This window comes from Pezoporus wallicus, unplaced genomic scaffold (assembly GCF_028554395.1).
Source record: "Pezoporus wallicus isolate ANWC-B61680 ecotype Strahan unplaced genomic scaffold, APGP_CSIRO_Pwel_v1 contig_13954, whole genome shotgun sequence".
Classification (NCBI taxonomy): Eukaryota; Metazoa; Chordata; class Aves; order Psittaciformes; family Psittacidae; genus Pezoporus; species Pezoporus wallicus.
The window spans coordinates 507,620-523,283 of NW_026638000.1; the positions used below are offsets into that span (position 1 = coordinate 507,620).

A 15,664-nucleotide genomic window follows, 5' to 3' on the forward strand; every position below is an offset into this window, starting at 1 on the left:
AAGCAAATGCACGCACAGATTGCAGGCTTGATTCATGCAGAGATGTGCAGGAGAATCCACAACCAGATTTGCCAGAAGGTTTTAGTGCATGACAGGGCTGTGGGCAGGGAGAGCTGGTGAGGAGCCATTCAGGGAGCACAGAGCACAGCCTTGCAGTGCTGCAGGGTTTGCTCGGCCTCCTGAGTGCCCCATCCCTGCTGGACCAGCACTGTCACCAGCATGCAGCACCGGCAGCGTGCGGCTCTCAGCACCACACATGAGCACAGGCTGCAGGCAGCACCAGGGGATGCTCAGTGGCATTCTGGTCCTGGCACTGCTCTAACCAGGAGTCAGTCTGAGTTCCAGGCCGCTGGTCTGCCTGCTGCTCCTGCAGAGGCCTTGTTTTACCCATCAGTGACAGGGCCATGATAAAAGTATTTTATGTGCAAAAAAACTATAAGGACAAAATATTAAACCCATAACACGATCATACCAGCTCCGGCTGCTTCCACTTGTGCACATCCATGAATTACCTGGATCGTTTGTATGTTTTTCTACTAACTGTGCGCTTGGTCTGGCTCTGTGCTAACAGTAACAAGCCCTGGTGCTGCCAGAAAAGGCACAGCACCATGGATTTTACAGCAGCAATGTGCATTACCAGTCTGATGCCTGCTCTGAGAAACCATGTTAACAGGTATGAGGCTGGACATGCAGCCCAAGTGACACAGTGCTCCTGGGACCTGGGAATTGCAAGCCTTAGTGAAAACTGAAGCTGTATCCTTCAGGAAAGAGCAGCTGATGAGCAACTGAAGGGAACATACCAGTTCTGCTTAGGGAAATTCAAGGAAAGCGATGAAATTCAGTCTTCCTGAATGGAGAGAATTAGGTACAGGGCAGGACTCTGAAATAATGAGTTGATGTGTAAGTGATGTACCGAACACTGGCCACCTTGGTCTCACCAGGAACCCATGTACATGTGGCACATGCAGCACAGAAGTTTTGTTCTGCTGCTCTAGTTCTGAGCAACTGCAGTTGTTTCTCCAGCTACCACATCACCTCCAGACTGGTGGCAGCTCCCCTCAGACACTCGTAAAGCAGAACATCACCTGTGGAAAGCCAGCTGAAGGAGGCCACTGCAATGGTGACATGTGTTAAATGTACTTATATGGACAGCAGAGGTTTGGCTGAAGAGTACGGAGGGAAGGAAGGGTCTGGTCTAGTGCAGGCCATCCCAGCAGCTTCTTGTCATTCTCAACACGTTCTTCTTTCCCCCACTTTACAGACCTGCTTCACCCCTTCTCTGTACCAATAGCTCAGATACCCACCGTGCCTGCTCTAACCCAGCTCTACTCCTTCTTGAGGCCCTGCCCAACAGCCTTCCACCCTGCATCTCATGCCCAGGTCTCACCATCAGCACCCCATCTGCACTGGTCCTACAGGTAAGAACAGGCAGTGTTTTCCTTAGGCTAAAACATGTGACTGGGCAAACATCCTCCCATTTCCACTGATGGTCTGGACTCTGGGCTCCTCTTGGCCACACGCTTTCCTACTCCACACAGACTGATTGGCACGGCCAATCTGACTGCTGAGCACGAGCTGCTGCTCCCCCCTGCCCTCCGCAGAGGCCACCAGATGTGGCACACCAGCCCAGCAGAGCCATCAGTAACAGCGAGAGCGTCCTCTCTGCTTCCCAAACTGCACGGACACACAGCCAAGACAGTTAGGGAGAAGGATGAGGCTCTGCTGCTCCTTTAAATAGAGCACTGTCCATAAAGGAGTGATAGATTTTTACCATGATTCTCCTACTGGCAAGGACAGCACATTCTGGGCATCAGGTTTATTTATACTCCAGATCTAGCTAATAGGAATTTGGGTGCAATCCAAATGCTCTTGATATAATGAAGTCTTTACCCAGAGTTAAGCTGCATTCGAAGGGCCAAGATTAAGGATGAAGCTTAAATGCTGCTGCTGCAGTTACATTTTTACTCGCTTGAATGTCCAGCTTTTCAGACACCTTGAGCACACAGGATGAATATACCACACTTACATCCAGACGTGCTGAGTTGGAGCAGTAACTCAAGCAAGGCAAGTCCTTCATTACACTCAAGCAAGTGGTGAAGTCCCATGACAGAAGGTACAAAAAAAGTCCTTTTTCCCCTCCAGGATTACATGAGCACTGACCATCACAGTCCCACCGCTTAGATGAAGAACAGCCTATATAGGAGCAGTGCTGGCTTGGGTACACACAGCCCTTCAAATATGAAAAAGAGCAGAAAGATTTGGGGGACAACATAACAAACCCCCTGTATAAAACAAGACCTCTGAGAACAAGACTCCTCCTAATGATTAGTTATGGTTTTCAGAAAGGTGTTAATCCCTCCCCTTTTCCAGCAGTATCACAGATGAGGTCTTGTCCAGACAGTGATGGCTGGAAGGTTGTGAAATGCTTCCAGATCCCATTCGAGCTGCTGGATTTCCCACATGGACTTCACCAAGAGCACTGCAGTAGGGGCAGCATCACCTGGAACTCCAGATGTGTTTCTATTCCCGCTCACACCACATCCTGTGTGTTTAGGTACCAAGTTTTCACCCTGGGCAAAGTTTTGACTGTTTGATGTGAGGGAGCCCCATCCCCCCTCCATGCTTGCAGCAAACATGGAAGCACTCACAAAGAACCAGCTCCCACGTCTGCCTGTCCTTAAATAAAGAGGTGAAGCCCAAACGGATTTAATTTGATGATCCAGGCTGTTCCCCAGCAATGCACGGACACTTCAGGCACAAAACCTCAAGTGCTGGGAGAACACTGAATAATGGTTCCTCAGTCAAGGCTGGGTTCTGATATGACCATTCTGGAGAGCCATAAAATGCATTCATAAGAAACCCATATCATAGACTCACAGCCATTGCTTGTGTTGGAAGGGACCTTAAAGCTCCTCCAGCTCCAACCCCTGCCACGGGCAGGGACCCCTTCCACTAGAGCAGCTTGCTCCAAGCCCCTGTGTCCAACCTGGCCTTGAACACTGCCAGGGATGGGGCAGCCACAGCTTCTCTGGGCACCCTGTGCCAGCGCCTCAGCACCCTTACAGGGAAGAACTTGTGCCTTAGATCCAGCCTGAACTTCCCCTGTTTCAGTTTAAACCCATTACCTCTTGTCCCTTCACTACATACGGTCATATTGGAGGGTCAGAGAAACTGCAGTGGAGCAAAGGGCCTCCAAGGGCCTCAACTGCTATGGGTAATTGCTGGGCACCAGTACCTAAAGATGATAAATATCATCTCAGCTCCAGGAAGAGCTTTAGTTCTTTGAACCAAAAGCTATTTCCCAGAAATTTAAAGTCCGGCAGCTCTTTGCCCTCCAGGCACACATGATTAGTTCTGACCCATACAAAACACCCTCAATACTTGCCACATCCACCTGTAAATGGCACTGATACATCACTACGGCTCTATTAGCTCTTTGATGCTTGCTTCCTCACGTGTCCACTTCTTTGTGCACCCTCTGGGTTCCAACTCCCACGGTCCCCCCACAGGTTTTGAACTAAAGCTTCTTACCCCCTCTGCAATCACCAGCACCAACCAACAGCCAGACATTTAATAACTGCCAACCTCAGGATTTATGGAAAAGTGAATGCAAACAAACAGTGCAATGTAGATTAAAACACACAAGGAGGTTTTCCATGGGGAGCATTAGCTCCGAAGCACTCACCTGATACTGGAGGCAAAGTTATGTCTCAAACTGTGTTAAGAGATCTCTGATTTCTGGAGTCAGATGCTCCACTGCCTTGGCAGCCTCTGTGATAGCTTTCCGATACATCCCTTTCTTCTTGCGGTTAAACCTCAGTTTGAAAAACTCCGAGAAAGGAGAGAGTTTTGAGACAGACAAGAACGAAGTCGTTGGAGAACCAAACCAGGACACTTTAGCTTCTCGCCACGAGGGCTCCCCGTTCTCCTTCTGGCTGAGGTTTATGTCAAGAACACGCGCTGGCCACCACGGAAACCCATGAATCTTACCCCAAACTATATCCCCCACTGAAACAGTTCTTCCGTCCTCTGTGACGCACCTGGACACGCTCTGGGTGTGCAGCCGGACCGTCAGCGGCGGCACAATTTTACGTTCATCTTTTGAAGATGAGGAGACGGATGCATCATCCCCAGGCAGAAAGTCACACATCTCCGGCGATGTTACCTCTGAACTGGAAGACTTGGACTCATCCAGACTGTCATTACTACACACTGATAAGCTAGAAGAGTCTGCTTTTCTTTTACGATAATTCATAAGGAAAGCCAAGTTATCGTGTCCATCTTTACCTTGGGGAAACCTTTTAAAGTCCTCATCTTCACCTGAACTCCCTGAAGACACCTCAGCTAAACTTCTGTCTGTGGACTCGTCATTGTAGAAGGCGCCGGGGTTGGACTCCCCGCTGTTCTGAAGGACGTTGATTTCATCAATAAGCTCTGCCTTGTAGATTGAAACACTCTGACCGTCATTGATGCGATGGGGCTTGAGCCGGATCTTTGGGGGTGGGACATCCGCGCTGGAATGCACTGGCCGTGTGAGCTTCAGCTTTGGAATGGAAGCAAGCTGGCTGCCTGCTGACTTGTCCAGGAAACACTTGGTTTCTCGACACCGTTCGGAGTCCCTGGTCTCCTCTTGGTCCTCCCCTCCGTTCTGCACCGTCCGCTCTGCACAAAAGGGTTTCACTGAGCCGTGCACCCGGGAAGGGATTTTGACAACCTCGCCCTTCCCCTGTGGAGTGCTGTAGGATATTTTGATGACGGGTGTTCGATGCACTAGCTCCCCAGAGAACTTGTCATCCTCTCTCTTCTCCCTTTTGTTCCTTTTCTCCATGTAGTCGGCGTCGCCGTGCTTCTTCTGCTCCTTGTCCTGGATGCTCAGCTTCCTCCTGGTTTTGACGGTCTGCCTGCTGGCGCTGGCGTCCTCCGGGTTCAAGGTGTTCTTGCACTTCTCGCACAGGACCTGCCGCGGCCGCAGCCTGATGGTGCTCATGATGAGCCTGCCCGGGTCCCTGTTCCGCGACAGCCGCCGCCTCGTCCTCTTGATGGTGCGCGGCGGTGGCTGCGGGACCCACTGGTGGTACGTGTGCCGCAGCCACAGCGGCCGCGGGAACGGGGCGCCCTCGAAGTACGGGGGGTACGGCGGGAGGCTGGGGGGGGGCAGCAGCGGCGGCACTTGCTCATCACCGGCTCCTGGGGGCGGCTTCTCTGCAGCGGGCAGCGGCTCCGGCACCCCCGGCACCGCGGCTCCAGCAGCGACCCCGTTAGCACAGGCGCCCGCAGGAGGGTCCTCGGGCTTGGGGAAAGAGGATGGGAGGCAGAACAAGCCAGACCTGGAATGGGTGAGAAGGACAGGGAGGGAAAGAGACACGGAGTCAGATGTTTGAAAGGTGCTTCTCTGGGAACACTGCACACAGCAAACATGCTGCTGTCAAACCAACCGATAACCCTCCCACAGCTGCAGCATACTGAGAACACACACTTCATAGAACCCCAGCCTGGATGGGGTTGGAAGGGACCTTAAAGCTCCTCCAGCTCCAACCCCTGCCACGGGCAGGGACCCCTTCCACTAGAGCAGCTTGCTCCAAGCCCCTGTGTCCAGCCTGGCCTTGAACACTGCCAGGGATGGGGCAGCCACAGCTTCTCTGGGCACCCTGTGCCAGCGCCTCAGCACCCTCCCAGGGAAGAGCTTCTGCCTAAGAGCTCATCTCAGTCTCCCCTCGGGCAGGTTAAAGCCGCTCCCCTTGGCCTGTCCCTGCTATTTCCCTTCACTTCTAAGACAAGGCAGCAGATTCTGCCACTGATAAAGTCACAGCATTTCAAATTGAGGAAAGGGTTCTACTCTCCAGCCCGAAGTGTGGAGATCAAAATCTCTGCTTCCATGAGCACCCTGCACAAAGTTCTGCTCTAAGAAGTCTACTTTGTCAGCGGGCTGGTGAAGCAGGAGGAGCGCTGTGATGCTGATCATGCAAACCTTCTGGGAGCTATGAAACTGCCTTCCCTGATTTTCCAGCTTCTCATTTGAAACCTGAACATCTCAGCTCGGGTGGGTAACCTGCACTTTGGAGCCACAGGCTCAGCAGTCCACAGCGCTGCTGCTCTGCCCTGGCCTCGCCACACAGCACCTCATTTGTTAACATAAGGGATACACACTGCTGCCTCAGAACAGCAGGACTAAGGATGAGGTGCTACTATTCAACACCAAGGCTCATCAGAGCCTGGCCAGGCCTGGGTACAGTGCCTTGCACAGACATTGCCGAGAGCAAACCCTTTGAAACTCACAGCTGTGACTCGTGTCTCTGGGGTGCTGCACCAGAATTTACGCCCTTGGCCCGACACCAGAGACACTGTGCTCACACAGCACTTGGACAAATATTTGCCCTGAAACACTGACTCAGGACAGCAGCGCTTGGCTGCCCAGAGAGCTCTGCACAGAGCACACGGCCAGGGAGGTGTCTCAGCATTTTTAGTAACAAAAACCACTGTACGGGTGAGCCACCAAGAAGCCACAGAGATGGAGAACAGGCACGGACCGAACACGCGTTTCCATTTCGGATACTTCATTCCCATTGCCCTCCTCACAGGACATTGTTTTCTTTCCAACCCTTAGGAAGGGCCTTTCCTCCAGCAAGGGAGGGGTTTCTTGGGGCTGTTGCAGAGAGGACTCTGGCAGCCATTTAAGCAGAAGGGTGCTGAAGGCTTCCCCTCACTCACACATCCCCTCAGCAAGAGGGGCACAAGTCACTGCTGCAGGTTTGCTGATGGAGAGGAAGAGGATGGAGAGGAGCCTCCTCCCTCCACACCAGCACCCAGTGCCCAGCTCTGCCTCAGGCTGCGCTGCTTTCTGGTGGGAAGGACCCTAAAAATCACAGCATCCCAGCCTGAGGTTTGTGTTGGAAGGGACCTTAAAGCTCCTCCAGCTCCAACCCCTGCCACAGGCAGGGACCCCTTCCACTAGAGCAGCTTGCTCCAAGCCCGTATCCAACCTGGCCAGGCATAAGCAAGGAAGTGCCTCCACCCCAGCAGCATGCATGCGAGACCAGACACAAAACAGAGCAGGGCTTTTTAAGCAGATCACAGGAGAATGGGGATCATGGATCCCACTAACTGTGGCTCTGATCACCAGCTTCACCCTCCTTTTCTCAGTCGAACACAGACTGCATCTCTCTCACCTGATCTCCATGAAGACACCCACCAAGTTTAAAAATAGATGTCACAAACCAAGCAAGCAGCAATGAGCTTGATGCTGGTACCAAGTCATGGCCCTTCTCTGAAATAAGACCCAGCACAGTTACCTGTGCTCTGCAAAGCCCTGCGCCATCACTCAGAGAGCAAGAGCGCAGGACCTGCTGCTCAGGTGCCAGGTCAGTTGAACTGGGAAGCTCCAAGTTTGAGTGGAGAGGATTAAACTGCTGAAACCACAGCATTTGGAACAAAACTCCTTTGTTCCAAGAGGGTTTTTTAAACAGAGACAACCGAGAGTGTAGGTGTCTTTCAAATGACAATCAATGAAGCAAGCACAGTTTGTACAGCCAGAGATGTCAGCATCATTCATAAAACAACTGAAAGTGGTGTCATTTCCGAAGCTCTGGATATGAATTCTGGTCACTTTATGGATTTGGCCACACCAGGATTCATTTTCGGCAGCAGCAGCTTCCTCAGGAGCAGGCAGTGGCTCTGTCCTGGCGGACCATGGCTACGCAGGGACAAGGATCTCCACAAATCCTGCTCATCACGTTGGAGCAGCAGGACTGCTCACACTGGTGGCCCAGCCCTACATCCTGCATCCCACCGCAGCATCCATCAGGAGATTGCCATGGCACAGGGTGCTGGGATGGTGGGACATGCAGCCGGGTGTGCTGACCATGCAGCCAAATCCTGCCCTCTGTGGCTTGCGACCCCCACAGCAGGAGCTCACAGCTCCCTCCTCGCTGCCTCAGGACCCCAGCAGCACCCAGAACCACTGCAGCCACGCTGCCTGAACTGGGCGCTCCTACAGGCACAGCCAGGGCAGGCAGGGTAAGCTACACCCCTGCAGCTCCTGCTCCAGCCAGCACACCAGGAACCTGTGCCAGGTGCCACACGGGTGCCCCAGCACACCACACATGGCCACGGGTTACCTGCTGTGCTGGGATGTTGATGGGTGCACATGGGCGATGGACACTTGCTGCCAGGGAGTCTCTAGATCTTTCCCTTCCTACTGGAAGGGCCTCCAAAGGCTAGGAAAGCAGTGCTGCTGAGCAATCATTCCATTTCGAGCCTGCCTGCCTACCTACCAAGCCACTTCTGCACAGAGGTAAGAGGAGTTCTGCCCTCTGTCCTGCCTCCCCACCAGCCCGGGTGCACCCTGGCCCTGTTCTCAGGTGCAGGGGGAAGAACAGCTCCAGGGAAGTCACCAACAGATACCTCTCCTCTTGTCCCTGCAGCACTCACAGCACCCTGTGAACAAGCACCATCACCCACGGCTGCTTTTGGTTCCTCTGCGCCTCCTCACTACCTGCTCCTGGTGGGGATGCAGCACTAAAACCCTCCTGAGCAGCAGCTGCCCCCCCCTGCGGGCACAGCTCCCGGTAAAAGGATTGAGCTCTGGAGCCTTCCCACCCCCTGCGGAGCATGAGACACTTCAGCTGACACCCACCACCTCCAGGAGCAGCACAGGGAGAAGCACCAGCTCCACACCACCTCCAGGAGCAGCACATCGGCTTCACCAGCCTCCCTACACCCCCCAGATGTTTCTGCACACATCTGGATGCAGTTCACGTGTTTCTTCCACTTACTGTCACTATTGATTGTGTAGATCTAAACCCATCTAGCTAAGATGAAGGTGCTTGAGCTGGCGGATCAGAGGCACTGCTGCATGTACAGATACGATGAGGAGCAGGAAATACTGTGGGATGAGATTTCATCCTCCTTGTACACCCCTTTCTGGGACAGCCATAGCCAAATGGACAAAGTTACCTGAGCCTAAGCTCTGTCTAGAGCAGAAGAAACCATCCTTGGATTTGTACTCGTATAAAAAATAGCTAAAAATAGCTAATTTAAGTTGCAACAAAACTGCCACATCTTGTTACCAAAAACGCTGTAACTGTGGTCAAAATGCATTTAAATCTCCTGGTGAGCAGGAGTGCTGTGCAGCTCTGGAGGAACAGGAGAGGGCTGCAGGCAGCAGGAGCAGGGCTATAGAATCACAGCATCACCCAAGCTGGAAAAGCCCTCCAAGTTCCTCCAGTCCAACCCTTACCCCAGCACTGCCCAGGCCACCCCCAACCCATGGCACTGGGGCCTCATCTCCACGCTGTGTGAACACTTGCAGGGACGGTGACTGCAGCCCTGCCCTGGGCAGCCTGTTCCAATGCCTGAGCACCCTCTGGGGCAGGAATTGTTCCTCAGCTCCATCTAAACCTGCCCTGGTGCAGCTTGAGGCCGTTTCCTCTTGTCCCATCCCTTGTTCCTTGGGAGCAGAGCCCAGCCCCTCCTGGCTCCATCCTCCTGTCAGGCACTTGTAGGGAGCCATCACGTCCCCCCTGAGCCTTCTCCTCTCCACACTGAACCCCCCAGGTCCCTCAGCCCTTCCCCATCACACCTGGGCTCCAGGCCCTGCACCAGCCCTTCCCTGGCCCTGCTCCAGCCCCTCAATGTCTCTCTTGCAGTGAGGGGCCCAGAACTGAACACAGGATTTGAGGTGCAGCCTCACCAGTGCCAGTGCAGGGGCACAATCCCTGCCCTGGCCCTGCTGCTGCACTGGTGCTGATACAGGCCAGGATGCTGGTGGTTACCTGGCTGCCAGGGCACAAGCAGCTCATGTACAGCCAACCAATACCCCAGGTCCTCTCCCACCAGGCAGCTTTCACTCTGCCCTGAGCCTGCATTAATGGTAAAACCAGCTTAAAACACAGAATAAAGACAGAGAGACACCATACAGGCCCCCACTGCCCTCTCTTTAAGGGTTCTCCCCTCTGGTAAAACAACACGCTCTGGTTGCTCCTCTCCTGTCAGTCCCACACAGCCCCAGCTCTCCAGGGGGACAGCACTACCACGTGGCATTGACTGCTGCCTGGCAGGTACAGGCAGAGCACATGGCAACCTCCACATAGGGCACAGGCCATCGAGGGTCACAGCTCTATCAGCAGGACAACAGGGAGGAGTAGGGAAAACGTCTCTGCCAAACCTCTGTTCTGAACTAGTTTGGGGGCCTTCAAGGTTCAGCACCAAGCTGACAAATTCCTACTGCCTTTGGGACACAGCTCGACCTTTACACAACAACCACAAGCAGACAGACTCCTGCGTCCTGCTGTTCATGGGATGAGATTCCTTCTTCCCTCCACATTCCAAATGCAGGGCTGCAGAAGGGGAGAAGGTAGCTTTCAGCCTGCTCCTCATGCTCACCCAGACTCACTATGCTCCCAGCAGCCAGACCTCACCTCACACACAACGCTACCTGTTGACAGCCACAAGCAGAGGCCACAGCTCTGCAGCCAGGTCTTGGCCACCACGTCACAGGCTCATGGGAGGGATGTGGCCCCAGCAGTTGGTCTGCAGAACACCCAGAGAGGCGAGAGGCTCCCCCAGTGCTGCAAGAGGCTCGTGGAAGCAGAGCTGTCCCCTTCCTGGGGCTCTGAAGAGCGGGATGTGTCGAGGAGAGGATTAAAACACAGCCCTGAGGAGCCCATTCCATGGTAACAACCTGAGTCGAGGCTGCTCTCCTGTCCCTATGCAGTGCTGCTGCACCGATGGGCTGTGGAACACCACCCAAAGGTGTCAGCTGCCGTTAAGGTGACAAGAGGGAGCAGCATCAATCGTGATGCTGCGTGACCTTGGGGCTCACCTCTGCCACAGACGAATCTGACCAGTACAGACCACAGTTACTGGGGCAGGAGGGAGGCGATGGGGCAGCTCTCCTGCCCCTGAGCCAAACCACATCAACACCTCCTCGTTCTGCCCACCCTGACCCACTACATGTCTGTGGGCAGGATGCTGCTGCAGCATCCCCACTGTGGGTCCAGGCAGCCTCCAGCTGAGCTGCAGGTCCCCTGGTTGATGGGATGACAGCAGAACAAGAACCAAACCTCAGACAATCCCACTGTCCCGACATGGCAGCTATGGGCCATCTCCTGTCCCAGCAGAGACCAGTAATCCAGGGCTCCAGAAGCATCTTAAAGCCTGGGAGGAAATACCCATTGGGTCATTCCTGGGATTCGCAGGGGGAAGAAAGAAGGAAAAAGAAATCATGGAGAAAGGTTAGAGAGGAAAAAGATCAGGTATGAGAAGTGCGCGCTGGCAGCAGGGAGGAAGACAACCGGAATGTTGGAAGGCAGAAGCAGTTGGAACCGGCCGAGGAGATGCCTCGTGCCGCCGCGTTGGCTGGAACTGGACGCCAGGCCGGGTTTAGAGGCTCTAACGGAGCTCGCTGCCTGAGCGTTGCTGAGGACCTGGCTCCAGTTTTCGGGGGAGGCACGTGAAGCTAAACAAGCCCTGTAAATGAGGCTGGGAAGCCTTGCTTCGCGCTGCTGCTGAAGGGAAGCACAGAGCCACGTCGGAGGGACCCCCATCAGCACCGACCAGGCAGTGCGGCCCCCGAGCAGACAGGAACCGAGCTCTGAGCCCCAGCGCGGGCAAGCGCGGAGCCCCCGGTCCGGTGTCAGTCCTGGGGCGGCTGCACCTACCAGCGAGGTGCGTTAGAGGTCGGGGCGTTCTGAGATGAAGCGTTCACGTGTGGGTGCTCCCCGTCCTTCTGAAGGACGGGCCCTGCCGGGGGACCTCGGCACCGGCCATGGCACCGGCCCGGGGCTACTGCAGTTGCTGCAGGAAGGGAAGCGGGGCCAAGAGACCCCCCCAAGACCCCCGGGAACTGCGGCCACGGCACCGGCGCAGTGACCTGGAGGGCAGTGCCAGCCCCAGCGCGGTGACCAGGCCGCAGGGACCTCGGGACGGACCCGCGGGGCCGCTCAGGGCGCCGGAGTCGGCGGGGCCAGCGCTGGCCGGGCCGCAGCCTCCTCCCAAGGGCGCTGGGCGGCCGCGGCACAAGGTTGGCGGGGGCCCGCAGAGAGGGGACGGGGCGGCCGCGGGGGCACGGACACGGTCACCCGGTCCCCGCCGGCCCAGCGGCCACGCCGGGCTCCAGGCTCGCAGCGCCCCGGCCCCGCCGGCAGCGGGACAGCCCCGGCAGCCGCACCGGCCCCGCTCAGCCCGGGGCGCTTTGTTCCCGGCCGGGCGCACAAAGGGCGAGGCACGGGACCCCGCTCCGCTCCGGTCCGCCCCGGTGCCGCCGCGCTCCCGCCGCCCCCCGCTCCCGGCGCGTACTTCTTGCCGCAGTCGATGAGGACGCCGGTGAAGCGGCGCTCGCCGAGGCTCAGCGTCACCACCAGGGTGTCGTTCACCACCTGCTCCACCACCACCGGCACGCTCGCTCCCGCCCGCGGCACCTCGGCCATGCCGCCGCTCCCCCCCCGCCGCGGGGTCCGCCGGGGCCGGCCTCGTCACGTAGACCGGAGCGCGGCGCGGGTTGGGGGTGCGGGGGCCGGTAGCGGGGGCCGTGCACCGGGACCGGGAGGACCCCATGCACCCGGCCGGACCTCAGAGCGCCTCCAGCCCCAACCCCTGCTCCCACAGACAGGGACCCCTTCCACCAGAGCAGCTTGCTCCAAGCTCCTGTGTCCAACCTGGCCTTGAACACTGCCAGGGATGGGGCAGCGAGAGCTGTGCAGCCCTTGCAGGCCGTTTCCACTTTTACTTCAGCGCTGTGAAGACCAAACCCATGTGAAACAACGGCCAAATCCTCTTCAATGTAACTCTGAGAGAGAAAGAAGGGAGAGAAAGTTCTTCCTTTAACCTTGCCTTTGCTGGTCATGTGCACAGTGCAGCAAGTGCTGGCCCTGTGTCCCTCAGGGGCTATGCAGAGGGAGAATTCTCAGGGAGCACCTCTCAGTTCCTGGTGTCTGAAAGGTGACTTTTTGGTAGATCTCATCCGCTTCACTTTGATAACGAGCTCATCAGATAACGTGACCTTAAAACAGCTCCAGCGCCTAAAGGGGCTGCAGGAAAGCTGGAGAGGGGCTTGGGACAAGGGTCTGTAGGGACAGGCCAAGGGGAATGGCTTTAACCTGCCTGAGGGGAGACTGAGCTGAGCTCTTAGGCAGAAGCTCTTCCCTGGGAGGGTGCTGAGGCGCTGGCACAGGGTGCCCAGAGAAGCTGTGGCTGCCCCATCCCTTGCAGTGCTCAAGGCCAGGTTGGACACAGGGGCTTGGAGCAAGCTGCTCTATCGAAGGGGTCCCTGCCTGTGGCAGGGGTTGGAGCTGGAGGAGCTTTGAGGTCCCTTCCAGCACAAACCAGGCTGGGGTTCTGTGGTTTTCACTGATCACAGAAGGATCCTGTTGTTACCTGGGGGCTGAACAGGCTCAAGTACACTGGATTGGTACAGAATTAATAAAGTATCTTTGCTGTCAGATGAAGCTGAATTCCCACTGCACACAAAGGACGGAAACGCAGACATGAAGCGTTGAAGCCTTATGAAGGTTTCAAGCACAGGCTTGCCCAAAAAAGGCCAATAAACTCAGATGAAGAGCACAATGTGTTATTTTCTCTGTTGCTCTAAACAGCAAAATAAGAACAGAAATCCTTCACACTTAGGTATTATTTATTATGGAATCTTTCCAATGTTGCAGCATCTGGAGGACAGGACAAGCTGTAGCCCTGAGGCAGCCTTGACTTGCTGCAGACCCTTGCAAACATGCTGAGAACAGCACTCAGGCATAGAGAGTTCCAGGGTCACCAAGGACAGGGAATTCTGTGCTGGTTATCGAAAGGAAAGGGATTTTTTGAAGCATCCTCCACAACATGGTGATACAGAAAATCTGCCTCTGAATCCATTCTACAGTGACTAAGGCAGTTTCCATCGTTGCAGCACCCATTAAATCCAATGGTGCTGAGCATACCTTGGGCCAGACACAGCCCAACCATGGCAGGGGACAACAGAGAGAGTGGGGACAGAGGGAGAACACAGCATTAGGGAGGGAGGAAGAGCTCTGGTACTGGTGAAGCTCAGCACAGGGACCCCTTCCCGGGACCCTGCAGTACCGAAGGTCACTAAGCAGGGGTTCAGCTCCTGTTGCACCTGAAGAGTAGCTCTAAAGCCAGTTATGATTCAACACTGAACACAGCACTCATGATGAAATCCAGGCTATCTGACATGGCTTGGACTGGGACATCCGGTGCAAGGCTGGAGCTGTGTTACTCATGAGATGAGCTAGCTCAGAGTACAGTTCCTCATATCAGCACAGTTACAAATGGGTGCTCCAAACCTTGGGGGTGACTTCGGCATCTTGTTTTCACAGGATTTGTGTCTCCTGTAGAAGCGAGCTTGAGAAGAACGTGCAGAGAGGCTGAGGAGACTGTACCACACCTACCACACATCTGCTGCAGGGACAAACCTCACTACTGATTAGAGCACATGGAATGTCAGTGTGCTTTAACATTGTCAAGGTCAAGGGAAGACTGAGTGAGAGGAGAGGAACCACTGGCTTTCACAATTCCAGGCAATCAGAACAGAACGTGTGACTGGGGAAACTCTTTGGAATTTGCCCTTGGTGAGTCAGGATAATCTCCTGGGAAGGCTGGGAGACGACTCCCAGGGAGTAGCTCCTCCTGTTGGGTTTGCTGGCTTGGTTTGTGGATCTTCAACCTTGGATTTAAGCAAAGCAAAACCCAGAGGATGGACATGTAAGTGTGTATAACAAAGAGCAGAAATCAGTGCATATGTCTGATGTTGCACAGGTTGGTTTGTGGGAATACAGAAGCTACTGATGATGAAAGAGCTGGAAGCATTAAAGCTCAACAGATTTTGAAAGCAGTAAACACTCAGTACATGTATTACTAAACTTATCAGTACTAAATATATCTGTGAATACTCTCAGCTCCATATTGGTGTGTAATGTACTTTTTACCACATTTAGAGTCATGTTCATTCACTCAGAAGTTTCCCAAAATTGTAGCAAACTTGATGGAAACTGTAAAGCTCTTGTCAGCCCTCATGACAATATGCTGCTTTATGGAAATGCAACCAGAGATTTTAAAGCATCATTTCTTTCACCATGCAGTGGGTTATGAGTGCTCCGGGGTACAAATGGTCACCTTCAAGGGCTGGAAATCCCTCCGCTATGGTGAATGGACTCAAATCCCCAACTGCCACCCGGTGACGGATGCTTTTTGGGCAGAAATCCCTCCGCTATGGTGAATGGACTCAAATCCCCAACTGCCACCCAGTGACTGCTGCTTTTCGGGGTAAGGACCCCTCTGAACACATTAACAGGCCATTAGCAGCTCCTCTGCTCTGGCTCCCTCGAGTGCACAGCAGCCTGTGCAGGTGTACTTGGCACTGCAGCTGCCAGTGGCTGAGCCCCTGGGGGCAGCCGCCAAGGAAGGGGCCCTGCTGAGCAGCGCCAGGACTCAGGGGTACGAACCCAAAGGGCAGGTTGTTCATGGGGACAGGAAAGGAACCAAACCGCAGCCCTGTGCCACCCATGAGAGCAGTGGGACGCTCCCTGTGCCAGGAGGCCCCGGTGTGGGGCACTGGGGCCCTGCGGAGTGCACTCCCTCATGCCACGGTGCTGATGGCATAGGTGGCTCTGACAGCTCCCTTGAGGAACTCGCTGTGTGCGACGCCGGGGTAAGTTTA

General features: G+C 55.0%; 2 protein-coding genes across 6 annotated transcripts in view; one reads left to right on the forward strand and one right to left on the reverse strand.

The window, feature by feature from the left end:
- The window catches only part of PWWP2B (PWWP domain containing 2B), a 31,913-nt gene extending 19,486 nt beyond the window's left edge, over nucleotides 1-12,427 (reverse strand). For 2 of the 4 annotated variants that reach the window (XM_057408646.1, XM_057408645.1), the window contains exons 1-2: nucleotides 12,295-12,427; nucleotides 3,686-5,327 (exon numbers count right to left, since the gene is read on the reverse strand). In XM_057408646.1, the coding sequence (XP_057264629.1) occupies nucleotides 3,704-5,327; nucleotides 12,295-12,425 (1,755 nt within the window). In that variant the 5' untranslated portion in view covers nucleotides 12,426-12,427 and the 3' untranslated portion in view covers nucleotides 3,686-3,703. Of the gene's footprint in view, nucleotides 1-2,519; nucleotides 2,677-3,114; nucleotides 3,236-3,685; nucleotides 5,328-12,294 lie in introns of those variants that run through there. The other 2 variants (XM_057408649.1, XM_057408647.1) reach the window with 2 other exon arrangements.
- BNIP3 (BCL2 interacting protein 3) overlaps nucleotides 4,956-15,664 on the forward strand; it is a 234,505-nt gene continuing 223,796 nt past the window's right edge. The window contains exon 1 of one of the 2 annotated variants that reach the window (XM_057408663.1): nucleotides 4,956-4,974. The gene's annotated coding sequence lies outside the window, so the exon portion shown is untranslated. Of the gene's footprint in view, nucleotides 4,975-11,981; nucleotides 11,986-15,664 lie in introns of those variants that run through there. The other variant, XM_057408662.1, reaches the window with a different exon arrangement.